General features: G+C 37.9%; 1 protein-coding gene across 1 annotated transcript; it reads left to right on the forward strand.

The window, feature by feature from the left end:
* The first annotated feature begins 2,887 nt into the window (after nucleotides 1-2,887).
* Nucleotides 2,888-22,510, forward strand: shisa3 (shisa family member 3). The gene is made up of 2 exons (XM_061891883.1): nucleotides 2,888-3,375; nucleotides 21,612-22,510. Exons 1-2 carry the CDS (start codon nucleotides 3,105-3,107, stop codon nucleotides 22,130-22,132), a joined length of 792 nt encoding a protein of 263 aa, XP_061747867.1. The 5' UTR covers nucleotides 2,888-3,104; the 3' UTR covers nucleotides 22,133-22,510.
* The last annotated feature ends 2,490 nt before the right edge of the window (nucleotides 22,511-25,000 follow it).

The following is a 25,000-nucleotide window of genomic DNA, read 5'->3' on the forward strand; positions in this document are numbered from 1 at the left end:
AATAAATGTTGTACTGTACCAAGCAAAGTTCTTTAAAAGTGTCAGTCTGATTTAATGTCAATACCCACAAAATGGTAATGTATGGAGAGCAGGGGTGTCAAACCCAAATACCGAGTGGGCCAAAATTTAAAACTGAACAAAGCCGCGGGCCAAGGTTGAACAAATTAACCTTTTAAAAGGGACCCAAAGACATTTTGCATTGAATTTTGAACAAGCAAGGCTTATATAACTTTATAGTGACATGCAAAATCCAGTTTTAAATAATAATAATAATAATAAAAAATATCAATGGCATATCAAATGAAATTTAAATAGAAATTGAATGCCTCTTTTCTATTTGCAGCCTTCTGAGGTGAATATCCAAAAACTTTTTCCACAGGCTAACAATAAATTTGAAAATAAAATAATGAATGAATCAAACATTCAAGCCTTGAGGTAGCAAGAAAAAGTGCATGAATAAAATGTTAATTTTTGCTCAGTTTGCTACACTGGTTTGCTTTAACACTGAATACGGAACAAGCAACGCTTATATAACTTAATAGTGCAAAATCAACTTTCAAAAAACAAACGAAAAAACATCAATGGCATATTAAAAAGTAAATAAAAAACGTAATGCCTATTTTCTGTCTGCAGCCTTCTGAGGTGAATATCAACATCAACTTTTTCCACAGGCTAATACATTTGAAAATAAAATAATGAATAAATGAACCATTCAGGCCTTTTAACTGCTCAGTTTGTGACACACTGATCTAATCTGATGTGCCCAGACCCGACCTGCCATCTTTTCTTGGATGCTAGTTCGGGGCTCAGGCTTTGAGCTTAGGTGGGCGGGGTTTGGTAGTAGCGGCGGGGTGTATATTGTAGCGTTCCGGAAGAGTTAGTGCTGCAAGAGATTCTGGGTATTTTTTCTGTTGTGTTTATGTTGTGTTACGGTGCGGATGTTCTCCCGGAATGTGTTTGTCATTATTGTTTGGTGTCGGTTCACAGTGTGGCCCATATTTGTAACAGTGTTAAAGTTGTTTATATGACCACCCTCAGTGTGACCTGTATGGCTGTTGACCAAGTATGCCTTGCATTCACCTGTGTGTGTGTGTAAAAGCCGCATATATTATGTAGGAAAAAGCGGACGTGACGAAAGGTTGTAGAAGACGCTAAAGGCAGTGCTTTTAAGGCACACCCCCAATATTTTTGTCTGGGTGGGAATTGGGAAAATGGTTGCACCCTGGAGATTTTCAGATGGGGCACTGAAATTTGGGAGTCTCCCGGGAGGGTTGGCAAGTATGAGTATTAGCGGTGAATGCGGTGTTACAGTGGGACCGCCGCTGTATAATACCGGCGGGCCAGTTCTAATGTTAATTTGATATTGCCTCAAGGGCCAAATGAAATTACATGGCGGGCCAAATTTTGCCAGCGGGCCAGAGTTTGACACCCATGATGTAGAGCAGGGGTCACCAACGGGGTGCCCGCGGGCACCAGGTAGCCCGTAAGGACCAGATGAGTAGCCCGCTGGCCTGTTCTAAAAATAGATCAAATGGCAGCACTTACCAGTGAGCTGCCGCTATTTTTTAAATTGTATTTATTTACTAGCAAGCGTGTCTCGCTTTACTCGACATTTTTAATTCTAAGAGAAACAAAACTCATAGAATTTGAAAATCCAAGAAAATATTTTAAAGACTTGGTCTTCACTTGTTTAAATAAATTCATTTATTTTTTTACTTTGCTTCTTATAACTTTCAGAAAGACAATTTTAGAGAAAAAATACAACCTTAAAAATGATTTTAGGATTTATAAACACATTTACCTTTTTACCTTTTAAATTCCTTCCTCTTCTTTCCTGACAATTTAAATCAATGTTCAAGTAATTTTTTTTCATTTTATTGTAAAGAATAATACATACATTTTAATTTAATTCTTCATTTTAGCCTCTGTTTTTTCAACGAAGAATATTTGTGAAATATTTCTTCAAACTTATTATGATTAAAATTCAAAAATGTAATCTGACAAATCTGGAAAATCTGTAGAATCAAATTTAAATCTTATTTCAAAGTCTTTTGAATTTCTTTTAAAATTTTTGTTCTGGAAAATCTAGAAGAAATAATGATTTGTCTTTGTTAGAAATATAGCTTGGTCCAATTTGTTATATATTCTAACAAAGTGCAGATTGGATTTTAACCTATTTAAAACATGTCATCAAAATTCTAAAATATTATTAATCGGGAAAAATTACTAATGATGTTCCATAAATTCTTTTTTAATTTTTTTCAAAAAGATTCAAATTAGCTAGTTTTTCTATTCATTTTTTTCGGTTGAATTTTGAATTTTAAAGAGTCGAAATTGAAGATAAACTATGTTTCAACATTTTATTTTCATTTTTTTTTTGGTGTTTCCTCCTCTTTTAAACCCTTCAATTAAGTGTTTTTTTTCATCATTTATTCTCCACATAAAAACCTTCCGTAAAAGGAAAAAAAAATTACGATGGAATGACAGACCGAAATACCCATTTTTGTATATATATAGATTTATTTATTGAAGGTAAATTGGGCAAATTGGCTGTTTCTGGCAATTTATTTAAGTGTGTATCAAACTGGTAGCCCTTCGCATTAATCAGTACCCAAGAAGTACCCTGATGTAGAGCATTCGGAGTCCGCCTGGTAATTATCATTAATTTGATAGCATTAATTTGGGATGTAAAGATTTGATCAAATGTTGTACTTAATTATCTTACATGTCCATCTGTTAAGTGTAGGGACATTTATGTTTTGTCAATCAAGAGAATTGAATCGCATAGAAAAACTCTCACGCTGTACGCTCCTAACAAACTTTTGCCACGCGAACGCGCGCGTAGGACTCTCTACGCTTACGTGCGCGCTCTCGCACGTGACGTCACCGAAGTCTGTAAATATGGATGGAGGCGCGCGGCGAGCCACACGGCGGGACGAAGACGTCCACGCAGAGTTAAGAGCGCGACGATGAGGAGGAGAGCGAGTGGAATTTCCCCCGCGTGTCGTCATTGGAGGAGAAGACAACGTTCTAACTTTTAGTAGTCAAGATGGCCTAAAGTGGATTTTAATTCGCCGTCCGTCTTGCTTTCCCTCCCCGCCGGGATGGTCCGCCTGCTCGGCTGCCTCCTGCTCGGGTACCTGACGTGGATCCTGCGGGTCCCCCACGCCCGCGGGGAATACTGCCACGGCTGGCTGGACGGCGCCGGCAACTACCACGACGGCTTCCGGTGCCCGGAGGACTTTGACACGACGGACGCCACCGTGTGCTGCGGCTCGTGCTCGCTGCGCTACTGCTGCGCCGCCGCGGACGCGCGCCTGGAGCAGGAGGGCTGCACCAACGACCGGCCGCTGGAGAACAGCGAATATGCCGCACGTAGGTCCCGCTATCTCCCCTCCTTAGTTCGCCGTAATATAGTCCTGATTTCGGATTTTGCAACACACGTTGCATGGAACATAAACTAACTTTGTAGTTGAGTTTTTTCGTTGTGTTTCTTATTGACATATTACTTTCACTTTCCCATGACACAATTAATACCAAAACTTGCAGCATTTCAGAGTTTGCATTTTGTGTCCAACCGTATAAAGAACAATAATAATTAAAGCTGCAAGCAGCGTTGGTCGGATAAGCGTTAGAAGATGCATAGATAGTAGCTACTATTAGCAAACAGACTTAACAACTCGGCGTAATATCTTAACATTGACACACTGGCAAAAATGACATTTTTTAGGATCATTTTGTTTTGAAGGGGTTTTTGCCAACTTCCTGTTGATTTTTGCTGAAGGAAGCGAGTGTTTGAAATGTAGTGGTAATTCAGACCTACATAGAGGTTTTTGTTTCATGTCTCTATGACATTCCTAACAGAAGTTACAAGCAGTTTTGTCTGTGTTTTTTCCTAGGGGGCTTTAGAGCGCAATTTTGATTTTTGGGATTTGGGTTTTTATTAGATGGCAATTTTCGCCAGTCCTGATGTGTGTGTAAAATTTGGTGAGTTTTGAAGCATGTTGAGGGAGTCAAATTACAGCTCGGAGATTCCGGATGTTGTTGATAAATGGCTTAATGGCTTATTTAGTCCTTATTTCGGATTTTGCAACACACGTTGCCTGGAACATAAACTAACTTTGTAGTTGAGTTTTTTTGTTGTGTTTCTTATTGACATATTACTTTCACTTTCCCATGACACAATTAATACCAAAACTTGCAGAATTTCAGAGTTTGCATTTTGTGTCCAACCGTATAAAGAACAATAATAATTAAAGCTGTCGGATAAGCGTTAGAAGATGCATGGATAGTAGCTACTATTAGCAAACAGATAGACTTAGCAACTCGGCGTAATATCTTAACATTGACACACTGGCAAAAATGACATTTTTTAGGAAAATTTTGTTTTGAAGGTTTTTTGCCAACTTCCTGTTGATTTTTGCCGAAGGAAGTGAGTATGAAATGTAGGGGTAATTCAGACCTCCACAGAGGTTTTTGTTTCATGTCTCTACGACATTCCTAACAGAAGTTACAAGCAGTTTTGTCTGTGGATTTTCCTAAGGGGGCTAGAGAGCAATTTTGATTTTCTGGGTTTGTTTTTTTATTAGATGGCAATTTTCCCCAGTCCCGATGTGTGTGTAAAATTTGGTGAGTTTTGAAGCATGTTGAGGGGGTCAAATTACAGCTCGGAGTTCCCGGATGTTGTTGATAAATGGCTTAATGGCTTATTTAATCCTTATTTCGGATTTTGCAACACACGTTGCCTGGAACATAAACAAACTTTGTATTTGAGTTATTTGGTTGTGTTTCTTATTGACATATTACTTTCACTTTCCCATGACACAATTAATACCAAAACTTGCAGCATTTCAGAGTTTGCATTTTGTGTCCAACCGTATAAAGAACAATAATAATTAAAGCTGTCGGATAAGCATTAGAAGATGCATGGATAGTAGCTACTATTAGCAAACAGAGAGACTTAGCAACTCGGCGTAATATCTTAACATTGACACACTGGCAAAAATGACATTTTTTAGGAAAATTTTGTTTTGAAGGGGGTTTTGCCAACTTCCTGTTGATTTTTGCCGAAGGAAGTGAGTATGAAATGTAGGGGTTATTCAGACCTCCACAGAGGTTTTTGTTTCATGTCTCTAGACATTCCTAACAGAAGTTACAAGCAGTTTTGTCTGTGTTTTTTCCTAGGGGGCTCTAGAGCGCAATTTTGATTTTTGGGGTTTGGGTTTTTATTAGATGGCAATTTTCGCCAGTCCTGATGTGTGTGTAAAATTTGGTGAGTTTTGAAGCATGTTGAGGGAGTCAAATTACAGCTCGGAGTTTCCGGATGTTGTTGATAAATGGCTTAATGGCTTGTTTAGTCCTTATTTCGGATTTTGCAACACACGTTGCATGGAACATAAACTAACTTTGTAGTTGAGGTTTTTTGTCGTGTTTCTTATTGACATATTACTTTCACTTTCCCATGATACAATTAATACAAAAATTTGCAGCATTTCAGAGTTTGCATTTTGTGTCCAACTGTATAAAGAACAATAATAATTAAAGCTGTCGGATAAGCGTTAGAAGATGCATGGATAGTAGCTACTATTAGCAAACAGACTTAGCAACTCGGCGTAATATCTTAACATTGACACACTGGCAAAAATGACATTTTTTAGGATCATTTTGTTTTGAAGGGGTTTTTGCCAACTTCCTGTTGATTTTTGCTGAAGGAAGTGAGTGTATGAAATGTAGGGAGGGGTAATTCAGACCTCCACAGAGGTTTTTGTTTCATGTCTCTACGACATTCCTAACAGAAGTTACAAGCAGTTTTGTCTGTGGATTTTCCTAAGGGGGCTAGAGAGCAATTTAGATTTTCTGGGTTTGTTTTTTTATTAGATGGCAATTTTCCCCAGTCCTGATGTGTGTAAAATTTGGTGAGTTTTGAAGCATGTTGAGGGGGTCAAATTACAGCTTGGCGTTTCTGGATGTTGTTGATAAATGCCATAATGGCTTATTTAGTCCTTATTTCGGATTTTGCAACACACGTTGCCTGGAACATAAACTAACTTTTTAGTTGAGTTTTTTTGTTGTGTTTCTTATTGAGATATTACTTTCACTTTCCCATGACACAATTAATACCAAAACTTGCAGCATTTCAGAGTTTGCATTTTGTGTCCAACCGTATAAAGAACAATAATAATTAAAGCTGTCGGATAAGCGTTAGAAGATGCATGGATAGTAGCTACTATTAGCAAACAGATAGACTTAGCAACTCGGCGTAATATCTTAACATTGACACACTGGCAAAAATGACATTTTTTAGGAAAATTTTGTTTTGAAGGTTTTTTGCCAACTTCCTGTTGATTTTTGCCGAAGGAAGTGAGTATGAAATGTAGGGGTTATTCAGACCTCCACAGAGGTTTTTGTTTCATGTCTCTACGACATTCCTAACAGAAGTTACAAGCAGTTTTGTCTGTGGATTTTCCTAAGGGGGCTAGAGAGCAATTTAGATTTTCTGGGTTTGTTTTTTTATTAGATGGCAATTTTCCCCAGTCCTGATGTGTGTGTAAAATTTGGTGAGTTTTGAAGCATGTTGAGGGGGTCAAATTACAGCTCGGAGTTTCCGGATGTTGTTGATAAATGGCTTAATGGCTTATTTAGTCCTTATTTCGGATTTTGCAACACACGTTGCATGGAACATAAACTAACTTTGTAGTTGAGGTTTTTTGTTGTGTTTCTTATTGACATATAACTTTCACTTTCCCATGACACAATTAATACCAAAACTTGCAGCATTTCAGAGTTTGCATTTTGTTTCCAACCGTATAAGGAACAATAATAATTAAAGCTGTCGGATAAGCGTTCGAAGATGCATGGATAGTAGCTACTATTAGCAAACAGATAGACTTAGCAACTAGGCGTAATATCTTAACATTGACACACTGGCAAAAATGACATTTTTTAGGAATTTTTTGTTTTGAAGGGGTTTTTGCCAACTTCCTGTTGATTTTTGCCAAAGGAAGTGAGTATGAAATGTAGGGGTAATTCAGACCTCCACAGAAGTTTTTGTTTCATGTCTCTACGACATTCCTAACAGAAGTTACAAGCAGTTGTGTCTGTGGATTTTCCTAAGGGGGCTAGAGAGCAATTTTGATTTTCTGGGTTTGTTCCGCCCGATTGTAGCTGAGATAGGCGCCAGCGCCCCCCGCGACCCCTTAAAGGGAATAAGCGGTAGAAAATGGATGGATGGATGGATGGATGTTTTTTTATTAGATGACAATTTTCCCCAGTCCTGATGTGTGTGTAAAATTTGGTGAGTTTTGAAGCATGTTGAGGGGGTCAAATTACAGCTCGGAGTTTCCGGATGTTGTTGATAAATGGCTTAATAGCTTATTTAGTCCTTATTTCGGATTTTGCAACACACGTTGCATGGAACATAAACTAACTTTGTAGTTGAGGTTTTTTGTAGAGTTTCTTATTGACATATTACTTTCACTTTCCCTTGACACAATTAATACCAAAACTTGCAGCATTTCAGTTTGCATTTTGTGTCCAATCTTATAAAGAACAATCATAATTAAAGCTGCAGGCAGAATTGGTCGAATAAGCGTTAGAAGATGCATGGATAGTAGCTACTATTAGCAAACAGACTTAGCAACTCGGCGTAATATCTTAACATCGACACACTGTCAAAAAAGACATTCTTTAGGAAAATTTTTGTTTTAAAGGTTTTTTTGCCAACTTCCTGTTGATTTTTGCTAAAGGAAGTGAGTACATGAAATGTAGGTGTAATTCAGACCTACATAGAGGTTTTTGTTTCATGTCTCTACAACATTCCTAACGAAAGTTACAACTAGTTTTATCTGTGTTTTTTCCTAGGGGGCGCTAGAGCACAACTTTGATTTTTGGGGTTTGGTTTTTTATTAGATGGCAATTTTCGCCAGTCCTGATGTGTGTGTAAAATTTGGTGAGTTTTGAAGCATGTTGAGGGGGTCAAATTACAGCTCGGCGTTTCTGGATGCTGTTGATAAATGGCGTGTACGCCGCCTTCCGCCCGATTTTAGCTGAGATAGGCGCCAGCGCACCCTGTGACCCCAAAAGGGAATAAGCGGTAGAAAATTGATGGATGGATGGAAATACTTGGTATCGGATCGATACCCAAATTTGTGGTATCATCCAAAACTAATGTAAAGTATCAAACAACAGAAGAATAAGTGATTATTACATTTTAACAGAAGTGTTTTTGACATCACAAAGTCTTTTTTTGTTGTTTTAAAATATATAGTATGTTTATAAACTTAAAAAATATGATCCTAAAACTACTTGGTATCGGATCGATACACACATTTGTGGTATCATCCAAAACTAATGTAAAGTATCAAAGAACAGAAGAATAAGTGATTATTACATTTTAACAGAAGTGTTTTTTCAGCATCACAAAATCTATTTTTGTTTTTAATTTATATTATGTTTATAAACTCAGGAAATATGTCCTTGAACACATGAGGACTTTGAATATGACCAATGTATGATCCTGTAACAACTTGGTATTGGATTGATACGCAAATTTGTGGTATCATCCAGAACTAATGCACAGTATCAAACAACAGAAGAATAAGTGATTATTACATTTTAACAGAAGTGTTTTTTAGCATCACAAAATCTTTATTTGTTTTTTGTTTTTTCAAATTAACATTATGTTTATCAATTCAGGAAATATGTCCCTGGACACATGAGGACTTAAATTATGACCATTGTAAGTTCCTGTAACTAATTGGTCACAAATTTGTGGTATCATCCAAAACTAATGTAAAGTATCCAGACAACAGGAAAATAAATGCTTATTACATTTTAACATAAGTGTTTTGTTTTTTTAATTTATATTATGGTCATAAGGTCAGGAAATATGTCCCTGGACACATGAGGACTTTGAATATGACCAATGTATGATCCTGTAACAACTTGGTATCGGATCGATACCCAAACTTGTGGTATCATCTAAAACTAATGTGAAGTATCAAACAACAGAAGAATAAGTGATTATTACATTTTAACAGAAGTGCTTTCCAGCATCACAAAATCTTTTTTTTTTTTCAAATTAATATTATGTTTATAAACTCAGTAAATATGTTTCTGAACACATAAAAACTTAAATTATGATCGTTGTATGTTCCTGTAACTACTTGGTAACAAATTTGTGGTATCATCCAAAACTAATGTAAAGTATCCAAACAACAGAAGAATAAGTGATTATTACACTTTAACAGAAGTGCTTTTCAGCATCACAAAATCTTTTTTTTTTTTTTTTTTTTCAAATTAATATTATGTTTATAAACTCAGTAAATATGTCCCTGAACAAATAAAAACTTAAATTATGATCGTTGTATGTTCCTGTAACTACTTGGTAACAAATTTGTGGTATCATCCAAAACTAATGTAAAGCATCCAAACAACAGAAGAATAAGTGATTATTACACTTTAACAGAAGTGCTTTTCAGCATCACAAAATCTTTTTTTTTTTTTTTTTTTCAAATTAATATTATGTTTATAAACTCAGTAAATATGTCCCTGAACAAATAAAAACTTAAATTATGATCGTTGTATGTTCCTGTAACTACTTGGTAACAAATTTGTGGTATCATCCAAAACTAATGTAAAGTATCCAAACAACAGAAGAATACGTGATTATTACATTTTAACAGAAGTGTTTTTAAGCATTATGTTTATAAACTCTTTGACAAAATAATAGGTAGATAAATGACACAATATGTTACCGCATATGTCAGCAGCTAAATTAGGAGCCTTTGTTTGTTTACTTACTAATAAAAGATAAGTTGTCTAGTATGTTCACTATTTTATTTAAGGTTAAACTTGCAATAAGAAACACATGTTTAATTTACCCTAAGATGTTTTGTTCAAATAAAGCCAATAATCTATTTTTTGTGGTCTCCTTTATTTAGGAAAAAAGTATCGAAATACATTTTGGTACCGGTACCAAAATATTGGTATTGGGACAACACTACTTTAAACACACATGTGTTATTCCCTCTTTTTAATCACAATAACAGCCAATATTTGAGTATGCCGCACGTAAGTCTCATGTACTGAACTGTGCAATCTACTAATAAAAGTTTCAATTAATCAATGTCTTCGGGTTGATAAAGTCGTTTTTTCGGAGGTTTGCAACACAAGTTTTACATGATGCATGGAACAAAAACTATCTTTGTATTTGAGCTTTTTGTTGTGTTGGAGGATATCTCTTATTGACATATTACTACAATTAATACCACAACTTGAAACATTTGAGTGTTTGCCTTTAACCTTACAAAGAACAATAATAAATACATTTATGTCTTATCTGCAATGTATTTGATCAACGTGAGCAAAATACACAACAGTATTCGTACAGTACAGCGATACCAATGACTCATATTCGGTACTATACCACCTCTCAAAAGCACAGACGACTAAATGATTATTACATTTTAACAAAAGTGTTTTTTTAGCATCACAAAATATTTTATAATTAAAAAAAATGTATATTATGTTTTTTAAAGTTCTATAAGTTCTTAAGTTGTAGTCCAAAGTTCAGTAAGTTCCTTCTCTTTCTCTATCCTCTAGTTGTGGGGCAGACTAGGGTTGTACGGTATACCGGTATTAGTCTAGTACCGCGATACTAATGAATCTTATACTATACCGCCTCTAAAATGTACCGGTCGCATCTAGTTGATACTACTATGATTACATCAATATTTTTTCGCAACATAACATCATCTTTCGTTTAAAAAAAAATTATATTATGTTTATAAAGTCAGGAATTATGTCCCTGGACACATGAGGACTTTGAATATGACCAACGTATGATCCTGTAACGACTTGGTATCGGATTGATACCCAAATGTGTGGTATCTTCCAAAACTAATGTAAACCATCCACACAGCAAAATAATAAGTGATAATTACATTTTAACAGAAGTGATTTTTAGCATCACAAAATCTTTTTTTGTTTTGAAAATTAATTAATGTCTATAATTTCAGGAAATACATCAATGAGGACTTAAAATATAACCTTCATATGATCCTTTAACTACTTGGTATCGGATCGATACCTACATTTGTGGTATCATCCAAAACTACTTTAATGAAAAGTATCCAAACAACACAAGAATAAGTGATTATGACATTTTAACAGAAGTGTTTTTTTAGCGTCACAAAATAATTTTGTATTTATTTATATTATGTTTATAAACTCAGGAAATGAGGACTTAAACTATGACCATTGGTATGATCCTGTAACTACTTGGTATCGGATCCATACCCAAATTTGTGGTATCATCCAAAACTAATGTAAAGTATCAAACAACAGAAGAATAAATGATTATTACATTTTACTAGAAGTGTAGATAGAACATGTTGAAACAGAAAGTAAGCAGATATTAACAGTAAATGAACAAGTAGATCAATAATCCATTTTCTACCGCTTGTCCTTAATAATGTTGACACAATAATAGAATGATAAATCACAATATGTTACTGCATTTATCAGCAGCTAAATTAATAGCCTTTGTTTGTTTACTTAATACTAAAAGACAAATTTTCTTGTGTGTTCACTATTTTATTTAAGGACAAACTTGCAATAAAGAAACATATGTTTAATGTACCCTGAGATTTTTTTGTTAAAATAAAGCCAATGCATTTTTTTGTGCTCCCCTTTATTTAGAAAAGTATTGAAAATGATCAAAATACATTTTGGTACTGGTTTTAAATTAGGTGTGCGCAATTAAAATATCTTTCTTGCTCAGACATTAACGTTTAGATTGGGGTATGTCGTTTAACGGGGAAAGACGTTAATGTCTCTTGCTTTCATGTTAGCTTTTAAGCTTGCGTGCTGGTGCCAGTGAGTCCGTGAGTTTGTCAAAGTGCAGTTTTGATTGATTGATTGAAACTTTTATTAATAGATTGCACAGTTCAGTACATATTCCGTACAATTGACCACTAAATGGTAATATTCTAATACGTTTTTCAACTTGTTTATGTCGGGGTCCACGTTAATCAATTCATGGTAAAGTTATCAATTGCAGTTTTTCCATCCAACCATTTACTACCGCTTGTCCCTTTCGGGGTGGCGGGGGGTGCTGGAGCCTATCTCAGCTGCATTCAGGCAGAAGGCGGTGTACACCCTGGACAAGTCGCCACCTCATCATAGACAGACAACATTCACACTCACATTTCCATCACTTTTAATCAAAACGGTCATACTAACAGTAGGGGTGTAACGGTACTTGTATTTGTATTGAACCGTTTCGGTACGGGGTTTCGGTTCGGCACGCGGGCGTATCGAACGAAGTTTGTAAGGATAAGTCTTCACAAGCTGCTCTGCTTTCTGCCTCTGTCTGAGCAGCAGGCATTGTCCCGCCCACACAGCCATCTGATTGGTTACATACAAAGCCAATCAGCAGTGCGTATTCAGAGCGTTGTAGTCAATGCTTCAGCATGCATCGAGAAGATATCCGTTTAGCAGGGGAACAGCGGACTCTCCCCAAATCATAAAAAACACTTCCCAGTTCCAACTATTACAAACATCACTATGAGCCCGTTGACCTTCTAGAACATGGGTGTCAAACTCTGGCCCTAATTTCATTTGGCCCTTGAGGTAATATCAAATTAAGATTAGAGCTGGTCCGCCGGTAATACACAGCGGCGATGCCTCTTTAACACTGCATTCACCGCTGATACTCATACTTGCCAACCCTCACGATTTTCCCGGGACACTCCCAAAGTTCAGTGCCCCTCCCGAAAATCTCCCGGGGCAACCATTCTTCCGAATTTCTCCAATTTCCACCCGGACAACAATATTGGGGGCGTGCCTTCAAGGCACTGCCTTTAGCGTCCTCTACAGCCTGTCGTCACGTCCGCTTTTCCGCCATACAAAGAACGTGCCGGCCCAGTCACATAATATATGCGGCTTTAACACACACAAGTGAATGCAAGGCATACATGATCAACAGCCATACAGGTCACACTGAGGGTGGTCGTATAAACAAATTTAACACTTTTACAAATATGCGCCACACTGTGAACCCACACCAAACAAGAATGACAAACACATTTCAGGAGAACATCTGCACCGTAGCACAACATAAACTCAACATAAGAAATACCCAGAATCCCTTGCAGCACTAACTCTTCAGGGACGCTACGATATACACCCCTGCTACCACCAAACCCTGCTCCCCCAATTTTTATTTAAATTTTATTTGATATGCCATTGATATTTTTTAATCATTATTATCATAATTTGAAACTCAATTTTGCATGTGACTATAAAGTTACGTATGCCTTGCTTGTTTAATATTCAATGCAAAACTTGTTTGGGTCCCTATTAAAAGGTTCATTTGTTCAACCTTGGCCCGCTGCTTTGTTCCGGTTAAAATTTTGGCCCACTCTGTATTTGAGTTTGACACCCCTGTTCTAGAAACTTAAACTGCAGCTGAGCTCGCTCACAGTTCTGGCTTGAGGTGAAGGCTAATTAGCTTTTAGCGTAACGTTAACTCATTTTGCGGTGTGTGTGCTCGCGTAGGTGTGTGCGTGTGTTTGTGCGTGCGTGCGTGTGCGAGTATGTGTGTGCGTTAGGGGCAGCAAAGCCCTGTCTGTTATTTCATTGAACTCCATTGTGTTGCTATATTACTATTTTTTCAGCTGTAGTTACATGAATCATTAGTAATGTAGCAGCCTAGTTTTGAATAGCAGGGTCCCTGCTATCACATGTTGATACAAATATAACATTCACATAATAAAAATCAACTAAAGGCTTCCCAAATGCTGTAATAAATCAAGCATGATGAGTTGACTTGAAACTGTTTAATGTTGCACTTTTTATATGTAGAAGAAAGTTTTTTTTATTTTATTTAATCAAAGCAACAATTCGAGGCAGTTTAATGTGGATTAATTTAGGCTGAATTATTATAGTGTTCCCAATGTTAAAAGGATCAAGCCATTGTTTACAAATTTGGCAAATAAATAACCCAAAAAATTTATATTTTGTTGTTTTCGTACTGTACCAAAAATGAACCGAACCGTGACCTCTAAACCGAGGTACGTACCGAACCGAAATTTTTGTGTACCTTTACACTCCTGACTCCTCACCGATGCCGTTATACCACCTTTAGGTGATGACAATCAACACGGCCAAGAACCCCCAATCCAATGCAAAAGTCCCGTCAGAAATTTCCGTCTTTTCCTGCTCCAAAGGTGCTCAATTAGGCCCCGGTTCACTTTAGCGCTAACAGTGGTCCACTTGAGAGGTTTATCCCTTTCAGATTCCCTCAAAAGGGATCAGTCAGTCGGCCGGCCGCGGGCGTGTCCAACTGACCTCACACAATTTCCTTCTTTTTTTTTTTTAATTCCCTAAAAAAATAAATAACGCTCAAGTGATTTCCTCCCTTGGAGTGCGCACACTCGGGTGGAGTGTAACCCGAACTGTCGGTGTTTCCTGCCAGAAGGTGTACCTGTGCAGGAATAAGGGATCGCACGCAGAATTGGGAACAGATGAAATAGTATTTGCCGGCCTGAAAAGTTGAAAGACTGATGCAAAAGCCAAAAGTTTACATACACTTGTAAAGAACATAATGTCATGGCGGTCTCAAGTTTCCAATCATTTTGAAATTCTCTAACTTTTTTGTGATAGAGTGATTGTTGGTCACAAAAAACATTCATGAAGTTTGGTTCTTTTTGTGAATAAATTATGGGTCTACTGAAAATATGAGTAAATCTGTTGGGTCAAAAGTATACATACAGCAATGTTAATATTTGCTTACATGTCCCTTGGCAAGTTTCACTGCAATAAGGCGCTTTTGGCAGCCATCCACAAGCTTCTGGTTGAATTTTTGACCACTCCTCTTGACAAAATTGATGCAGTTCAGCTAGACATGGACTTGTTTCTTCAGCATTGTCCCCAGGGCCATTCTAAAACCTTAAAGGCCTACTGAAACCCACTACTACCGACCACGCAGTCTGATAGTTTATATATCAATGATGAAATATTAACATTGCAACACATGCCAATACGGCCTTTTTCGTTTACTAAATTGCAATTTAAAATTTCCCGCGAAGTGTCGTGTTGAAAACGTCGCGTTATGATGACGCGTGCGTTTGACGTCTCGGGTTGTAGCGGACATTATTTTTTTCCGGCCCGATCTAAGCTATAAGTAGTCTGCTTTAATCACATAATTAAACAGTATTCTGGACATCTGTGTTGCTGAATCTTTTGCAATTTGTTCAATTAATAATGGAGAAGTCAAAGTAGAAAGATGGAGGTGGGAAGCTTTAGCCTTTAGCAACACAAACACACGGTGTTTCCTTGTTTAAAATTACCGGAGGTGAAGCTTTGCTATGGAACAGAGCGGTCAAGCGAACATGGATCCCGACTACATGTCAACCGGCAGTTTTTGGTGAGAAAATTGTGGTAATAAGTCGGCTCTTACCGGAGATAGTGGAGCTTCCGTCCTGCTGCAGCTGCGTGACTTCCCTCAGAGACCCTGACGGTCAACACACCCGTGGCCACACCCCTCCGACTTTCAGGTACTATTTAACTCACTAAAACACTAGTAACACGATAAGCAGATAAGGGATTTTCCAGAATTATCCCAGTAGATGTGTTTAATAACATCTGAATCGCTCCCACTGCAATCGCCTTTTAAAAAAATAAAAATTCTAGTCCTTCACTCTAAATTTCCTCATCCACGAATCTTTCTTCCTCGCTCAAATTAATGGGGAAATTGTCGCTTTCTCGGTCCAAATTGCTCTAGCTGCTGGTGGCTATGATTGTAAACAATGTGAGGATGTGAGGAGCACTACAACCCGTGACGTCACGCGCACATCGTCTGCTACTTCCGGTAAAAGCAATGCTTTTTTATTAGCGACCAAAAGTTGCAAACTTTATCGTGGATGTTCTCTACTAAATCCTTTCAGCAAAAATATGGCAATATCGCAAAATGATCAAGTATGACACATAGAATGGACCTGCTATCCCCGTTTGAATAAGAAAATCTAATTTCTGTAGGCCTTTAATTCTAGCCTGATTTAACCATTCCTTTTACCACTTTTGAGGTGTGTTTGGGGTCACTGTCCTGTTGGAACACCCAACTGCGCCCAAGACCCAACCTCCGGGCTGATGAATTTAGGTTGTCCTGAAGAATTTTGAGGTAATCCTCCTTTTTCATTGTCCCATTTACTCTCTGTAAAACACCAGTTCCATTGGCAACAAAACAGGCCCAAAAATGACCCAAGTTTAGAGTTGTTACAACAAGAGTTGTAATATTACGATTAGGAAGTCATAATTCAATGCTAAATATTGCAGGCTAAACTGGGAATATTCTGAAATTTAAATCTTAGCTTTAGTCGGATCATTTCAGATAAAAAAAAATGAATATAAAGTTAAAATATTACGAGGAAAACGACATCACATGGACAAAGATAAGACCTTCTGGAGGAAAGTTCTGTGGTCAGATGAAACAAAAATTGAGCTGTTAGGGCCACAATACCCAGCAATATGTTTGGAGGAGAAAAGGTGAGGCCTTTAATCGGCGGTATAGCTCAGATGGTGGAGTAGCCGTGCCAGCAACTTGAGGGTTCCAGGTTCGACCCCCGCATTCACCATCCTTGTCTCTGCCGTTTTGTCCTTGGGCAAGACACTTTACCCACCTGCTCCCAGTACCACCCACACTGGTTTCAATGTAACTTAGATATTGGGTTTCACTAGAGAAAAGCGCTATATAAATATAAATGCTGCCCACTGCTCCCCTCACCTCCCAGACGGTGAACACGGGGATGGGTCAAATGCAGAGGACAAATTTCACCACACCTAGTGTGTGTGTGACAATCATTGGTACTTTTTTAATTCACTTCACTAATCCCAGGAACACCACACCTACCGTCAAGCATGGTGGTGGTAGTACTACGCTCTAGGCCTGTTTTGCTGCCAATGGAACTGGTGCTTGACAGAGCGTAAACGGGACAAGGAAAAAGGAGAATTAGCTCCAAATTCTTCAGGACAACCTAAAATCATCAGCTTTGTAAAAATGATTGGAAACTCAAGACAGCAATAACATTATGTCCTTCACAAGTGTATGTAAACTTAGGACCACGACTGTATTTAGTGGCATCTGAGGATGTTCCCAAATTTTTCCGTTTACAAATCCGGGACTCATTTGGCGTTCAGACAGTCGAAGATGGCATTTACACGCGCCGATGATGCTTGTTTTGACTGATTACACTGAAGTGACCTATATCCACGTTTACAGTCCCAACAAGCACGACATTGCCTTTAAAATGACACTTTCCGTTTACTTCCATCAAGAAACATACCACAAATGTATTTAATTACTTATTATCTATTTATACAGTGTTCAACTCGAGGCCCGGGGGCCAAATCTGGCCCGCCACATTATCTTATGTGGTTTGCGAAAGCCTGGAAATAATTAAGTGAATAGAATGCTTACTCTTTTCTTACTAAATATATTTGTTCTTTACCTTTTGACATTAAACATCATGTACTGCATGCAATTGCATATCTTTTAAAGTTCAATATTATCAAAATATATCATCATGTATTCCAAAAATATTTTTGGGGTAAAATAAAGTTAAATACTGTAGTTAAACATCTGCTTGACTTATGATTTCAAAACAAATTATCAATCAAATTGTAGACTGTAAAACTGACAATAGATTTTATGGTTAAATTCCACAGACTGCGTTTTGTTTTTTGTTTGTATTGTAAAAATCAACTTTTGTACTGTTTTTTCTCCACATAAAGATACTAAAACATTAAAAAACAAACCAAGAAACATTAAAACAAGATTTTACTGTAAAAAAAAACAAACTGGCAGCTCTGTTGCTTGAATTTTACCACTAAAAACAGTGATATTGTTTCTCCATTCCATTTAAATAAATAAATAATAAATGGGTTGTACTTGTATAGCGCTTTTCTACCTTCAAGGTACTCAAAGCACTTTGACACTACTTCCACATTTACCCATTCACACACACATTCACACACTGATGGAGGGAGCTGCCATGCAAGGCGCCAACCTTGCACCCATCAGGAGCAAGGGTGAAGTGTCTTGCTCAGGACACAACGGACGTGACGAGGTTGGTACTAGGTGGGATTTGAACCAGGGACCCTCGGGTTGCGTGGTCACTCTCCCACTGCGCCACGCCGTCCCTTTCATTTATAAACATTTTTTATATGCTGTAAAAAAACCCTGTGATTGAGCTGCCAATTTTTAAAGTAAAATACTTTTTGAAGCTTATGTAAAAAAATATATATACATATATATAGTTATTGTATTATACTGTATATCAGGGGTCACCAACACGGTGCTCACAGGCACCAGGTCGCCCGTAAGGACCAGATGAGTCGCCCGCTGGCCTGTTCTAAAAATAGCTCAAATAGCAGCACTTACCAGTGAGCTGCCTCTATTTTTTAAATTGTATTTATTTACTAGCAAGCTGGTCTCGCTTTGCTCGACATTTTTAATTCTAAGAGAGACAAAACTCAAACAGAATGTGAAAATCCAAGAAAATATTTTAAAGACTTGGTCTTCACTTGTTTAAATAAATTCTTTTTTTTTTTTTTACTTTGCTTCTTATAACTTTCAGAAAGACAATTTTTGAGAAAAAAACAACAACCTTAAAAATGATTTTAGGATTTTTAAACACATATACCTTTTTACCTTTTAAATTCCTTCCTCTTCTTTCCTGACAATTTAAATCAATGTTCAAGTATTTTTTTTTTTATTGTAAAGAATAATAAATACATTTTAATTTAATTCTTAAGTTTAGCTTATGTTTTTTCGACGGAGAATATTTGTGAAATATTTCTTCAAACTTAAGATTAAAATTCAAAAAAATTATTCTGGCAAATCTATAAAATCTGTAGAATCAAATTTAAATCTTATTTCAAAGTCTTTTGAATTTCTTTCAAAATTTTTGTTCTGGAAAATCTAGAAGAAATAATGATTTGTCTTTGTTAGAAATATAGCTTGGTCCAATTTGTTATATATTCTAACAAAGTGCAGATTGGATTTTAACCTATTTAAAACATGTCATCAAAATTGTAAAATTAATCTTAATAAGGAAAAATTACTAATGATGTTCCATAAATTCTTTTTTTAATCTTTTCAAAAAGATTCAAATTAGCTAGTTTTTCTCTTCTTTCTTTGGTTGAATTTTGAATTTTAAAGAGTCGAAATTGAAGATGAACTATGTTTAAAAATGAAATTTTCATAACTCTTTTAAACTGTTCAATTAAGTGTTTTTTTCATAATTTATTCTCTACAAAAAACCTTCCGTAAAAGGAAAAAAAATGTACGACGGAATGACAGACAGAAATACCCATTTATATGTATATATTAAAGGTAAATTGAGCAAAATGGCTATTTCTGGCAATTTATTTAAGTGTGTATCAAACTGGTAGCCCTTCGCATTAATCAGTATCCAAGAAGTAACTCTTGGTTTCAAAAAGGTTGGTGACCCCTGCTGTATATAGTTAATGTATTTTATATATATATATATATATATATATATATATACATATATATGTATATATATACATATATATATATATATATATACATATATATATATATTTATATACATACAGGATGTATATTCATATATTTTACTTATTGTTAAGGGCAACCATAACTGCGATGTGGCCCTCAATAAAAAAGAGTTTGACACCCTTGCTGTGTTTAAATGTCACTTTCTTTTTCCTTCCATCAAGAAAATATTTTTCGGTATTTAAGCCACACCTAAATTTGAGAAGAAATGAATAGTTTTACATGTACCAGTAAGAAAGATTCTGTATATGTTTATTTACATACCTTTGTTTCCAAACGATGTCTGTAACAGGGCAGTAAAAGGGCTGATCAAACAAAACAGAAGTCGTCGTCATGGACCCACTAGCTGCGGAAGCTAGCTCTCCAATCAGCTTAACAAACTCAAGAAGTCCACAGTGATGTTTTGGTGAATTTACTGAGGAATTTGTGAAACTGAAATAATACAAAAAGAATAGCATTGTAAGTTAATAATACTAATAATGTGTTAGCTTATTCGCAATTGCTAATGACGCTAGCTTGATTACATCACGATGGCATGTACAAATATGCATGGGAACACTCCTACAGACATGAGACGGTTTAGTAAGTAAGAATTGTTTTACTTATATTGTAAAACTTACAAAGGTGGCTTAGAGTGATGAAGAATCCATGTGAGTAGAAATGGGATGAATGTTTTACTTCCGGTTCAAGGCTTTCAAACAGGAAGTACTTTTTCCAACCTGCACCACTTGCATTGAGCGAACTCGTCCAAAAGATGGCACCATAGCACACACAACAACACACCATTTCAGTGTCTCTGTCGGTGTCTAATGACAACTTGTCGATGAATACAAAACATTATGGCCGTCATGGAAGAAAAATCCATAAATTAGCTGCAAAAATCCTGTGAAAAACGACAGAGTGGTAATAATACGATTAGGAAGTCAGAATTCAACGCCAAATATTGATGGCTAAACTTTGAATATTCTGAAGTTTTAGTCGGATCATTTCAGATAAAAAACTGAATATAATGTCAAAATATTACGAGGAAAGCGACATCACATGGACAAAGATAAGACCTTCTGGAGGAAAGTTCTGTGGTCAGATGGTACAAAAATAGAGCTGTTTGGCCACGATACCCAGCAATATGTTTGGAGGAGAAAAAGTGAGGCTTTTAATTCCAGGAACACTACGCCTACTGTCAAGCATGGTGGTGGTAGTATTATGCTCTGGGCCTGTTTTGCTGCCAATGGAACTGGTGCTTTCCAGAGAGTAAATGGGACAATGAAAAAGGAGGATTACCTTCAGGACAAGCTAAAATCATCAGTCCGGGGGTTGGGTCTTTGGCGCTGTTGGGTGTTCAAACGGGACAGTGACCCCAAACGCACGTCAAAAGTGGTAAAGGAATGGCTAAATCAGGCTAGAATTAAGGTTTTAGAATGGCCTCCCCAAAGTCCTGCCTTAAACGTGTGGACAATGCTGAAGAAACAAGTCCAACACATTTAGCTCAACTGCACCAAGAGTGGTCAACAATTCAACCAGAAGCTTGTGGATGGCTACCAAAAGCGCCTTATTGCAGTGAAACTTGCTAAAGGACATGTAAGCAAATATTAACATTGCTGTATGTATACTTTTGACACGGTCACATTTCCAGTAGACCCATAATAAATTTATAATAGAATCAAACTTCATAAATGTTTTGTCCTGAAGAATTTGGAGGCAATCCTCCTTTTTTCATTGTCCCATTTACTCTCTGTAAAGCAGCAGTTCCATTGGCCGCAAAACAGGCCCAGAGCATAATACTACCACCACCATGTTTGACGGTAGGTCTGGTGTTCCTGGGATTAAAGGCCTCACCCTGTCTCCTCCAAACATATTGCCATAATAAACTCATAAAAGAACCAAACTTCATGAATGTTTTTTTGTGAGCAACAAGTATGTGCTCCAATCACTATCACAAAAAAATAAGAGTTATAGAGTCCTGTTTGGGATCCGTGCGGCGTGAAGTCTGACGAGTGTCTCCCCCCTCCAGAGCCCGTCTACATGCCCTTCCTGGTGGTGGGCAGCATCTTCGTGGCCTTCGTGGTGGTGGGCTCCCTGGTGGCCGTCTACTGCTGCACCTGCCTGCGCCCCAAGCAGCCCGCCCAGCCGCCCATCCGCTTCTCGCTGCGCAGCTGCCAGGGCGAGACCATCCCCATGATCCTCACCGCCGCGCAGCCGGGCCTCCGCGCCCCGTCGAGGCAGTCCAGCACGGCCACCACCAGCTCCAGCTCGGCGGGGGGCGGCAGCTCCATGAGGAGGTTCTCCGTCGGCGGGCAGCAGCACGGATGCTTGGTGTCGCCGACCGCCGTCTCGCCGGCGTCCACTCCTACGCAGAACCATCAGACTTTAGCTCCGCCGCCGCCGCCGCCGCCCTACAGGTCGCCTCATGTCCCCCCGTCTGGCCACGCTCCCTCCCAGCCCGCCTTCCTGCTGCCCCAGCAGTACTTCTTCCCCCTGCAGCCGGACCCTTTCGCTTCCACTAAAGGATTCGCCGACTTCGGGCAGAGTTGACAGTGTGGGACACTTGAGTACGGGGAGTACAACACCACTTTCACTCCAGAAGCAGGGAATTGTACTTGTGGACGATCCCGAGATGTTTTTATCTCTGTGTCAGTGGACCAAAGCGGAGGCGCCGTCCTCTCAGCGGACTTGACAGCAGGAATGTGGCGCGGTGATCGCTCATTGTCGGTGCTCAACGGGCCTGGCGGTGGAGGCTTAGGTTGCATCAACAGGTAGCGACTGGCTCTCTGGTGCCTCGCCGACTGTGAAACTTACGTCTTCCTCGCCGCTGTCAGCATTTGTCACATTCCTCTTGTCCCTTTGTATCTTGTCTTATGCTTTTTCTTGCGAAATACACCTTTTTTTTTTTTCCATGACCTTCTCCCAAAACAGTGTGAGTCTTTCTGTCTGCAAAATACTTCCGAGAGATGAGAAAATATCACCCCACCTTCTGTCCACTGCAAGAACACCACAAGAATATTGGCACAAGAGTTTAAAAAAAAACCAAGCAAATCGTTTCATGCAAAATAAAACATTATTTTGTAGCAGTTTAGTTTTTTAGCATTACGACAAAAAAATGCTTTTTTTTTTTGCAAAGTTTTTGGAAAAATACAAAACATTTTGTAGCAGGTTTTTTTTTAGCATTATGACAAAAAATGCTATTTTTTGCAAAGTTTTTGAAAAATCCAAAACGTTTTTTTTAGCATTATGAGAAAAAAAAAAAAAGTTTACAAAGTTTTTGCAAGAAAAAAAATCATATTTTGATAAAAATAAGTCGGACCAGAACTAAGGTTTATAGGAATAAAACTATAATATTACCATCCATCCATTTCCTACCGCTTATTCCCTTTCAGGGTCGCGGGGGGCGCTGGCGCCTATCTCAGCTACAATCGGGCGGAAGGCAGGGTACACCCTGGACAAGTCGCCACCTGGTCGCAGGGCCAACACAGACAGACAACATTCACACTCCCATTCACACACTAGGGCCAATTTAGTGTTGCCAATCAACCTATCCCCAGGTGCATGTCTTTGGAAGTGGGAGGAAGCCGGAGTACCCGGAGGGAACCCACGCATTCACAGGGAGAACATGCAAACTCCACACAGAAAGATCCCGAGCCTGGATTTGAACCCAGGACTGCAGGAACTTCGTATTGTGAGGCAGACGCACTAACCCCTCTGCCACCGTGATTTATTACATTATATTAATGTGACGTCCAAAACGGCCGGCCTCTATGCAAAATAAATAAATGGACAAAACATTCGCACACAGCCTATTTGTCTCGATCTAAAAGTTTGTAAAACGGAAAAGTCAGCTTCCTAAATTGAGTTTCTGCGTGAAAAAAGTTGCAACTTTACCAGAATTAAGTCCCAACATTACAACAATTGAGTACTTTTTACACAATATAAATTTTTTGAACGTTTAAAAAAAAAAAAAAAGTCATGGAAATATTACCCAAATATTTTGGGTCACTATGTAATATTGTTGAATTTGTTCGATCACATCAAACTAAATTCTCCGTAAACAAATAGTTCACGTTAGTATTTAGTGGGCTTCTTCCACAACATGATAAATAGTTAATCATGACAACAAATATTGAAGTTATTAATCATCAGATTTATAATGGTTTAGTTTGTTTACGCCTACTCAACCTTCTTGTTGCTATAACATTAAAAGGATTGATGTGGATGTTGCAACATCTTCACGTTTCTTTGTGACGTCTCAGGTTGTAGCGGACATAATAGCCCAGCACCACACACGGCTAAAAGTCGTCTCTTTTCATCGCATAATTACACAGTAATTTGGACATCTGTGTTGCTGAATCTTTTGCAATTTGTTCAATTAATAGTGGAGACGTCAAAGAATAATGCTGTTGGTGGAAAGCGGTGGATTGCAGCTGCCTTTAGCAACCGAAACACAGCCGGTGTTTCTTTGCTGTGAAGCTTTAACACAGAGCTGTCAAGCGAACATGTTTCTCTACCACATGTCAATCAATTGTGATATTAAGTCGGCTCTTACCGGAGACTTCAGTGGATTATGGGACCTCCTCCTGCAGCTCAAAAAGGCAGCTGGGATCTTGGCTCCTGGGCTTCTCTCAGAGACACTGGCTTTCACCGCAGCCATCCGACTTTCAAGTACGACTTTACAATCTCACTAAAACATTATTAAAACAATAAGCAGGTAAGGGATCTTCCAGAGTTATCCTAGTAAATGTGTCTAATTATATCTGAAACGCCGCCTGGATCCGTCGCCTTTTTTTTTTTTCCTCTATTACTTCACTCTAAACTTCCTCATCCACAAATCTTTCATCCTCACTCAAATTAATGGAGGAATTGTCACTTTCTCGGTCCGAATAGCTCTAGCTGCTGCTGGCTATGATTATAAACAATGTGAGGCTATGAGGAGCTCCACAACCCGTGACGTCACGCGCACATTGTCTGCTACTTCCGGTACAGGCAAGGCTTTTTTATTAGCGACCAAAAGTTGCGAACTTTATCGTCGATGTTCTCTACTAAATCCTTTCAGCAAAAATATGGCAATATCGCAAAATGATCAAGTATGACACATAGAATGGACCTGCTATCCCCGTTTAAATAAGAAAATCTCATTTCAGTAGGCCTTTAACGGGTATTAATTTGCCCAGGTCTGGTTTAAATGGTGCACATTTATCCATGAAAATCTGGAAAAGCTGCTGATGGAGTGTTTGATGGAAAAACAGCTCGAAGGAGATGCCGTAGAAGTCCACTCTCCATGGTAAATGTTGTACATTGTTATTAAATTACTTCATAAAACTAGTGTACTGTTTCTCAGACAATGTTTCTCATTTAAACCTTTGTTTTTCTTTCTAAAAAGGCATTTTACAAGTTAAAATTGTACCGTTT

The sequence above is a fragment of the Nerophis ophidion genome, linkage group LG29 (genome assembly GCF_033978795.1).
Source record: "Nerophis ophidion isolate RoL-2023_Sa linkage group LG29, RoL_Noph_v1.0, whole genome shotgun sequence".
Classification (NCBI taxonomy): domain Eukaryota; kingdom Metazoa; phylum Chordata; class Actinopteri; order Syngnathiformes; family Syngnathidae; genus Nerophis; species Nerophis ophidion.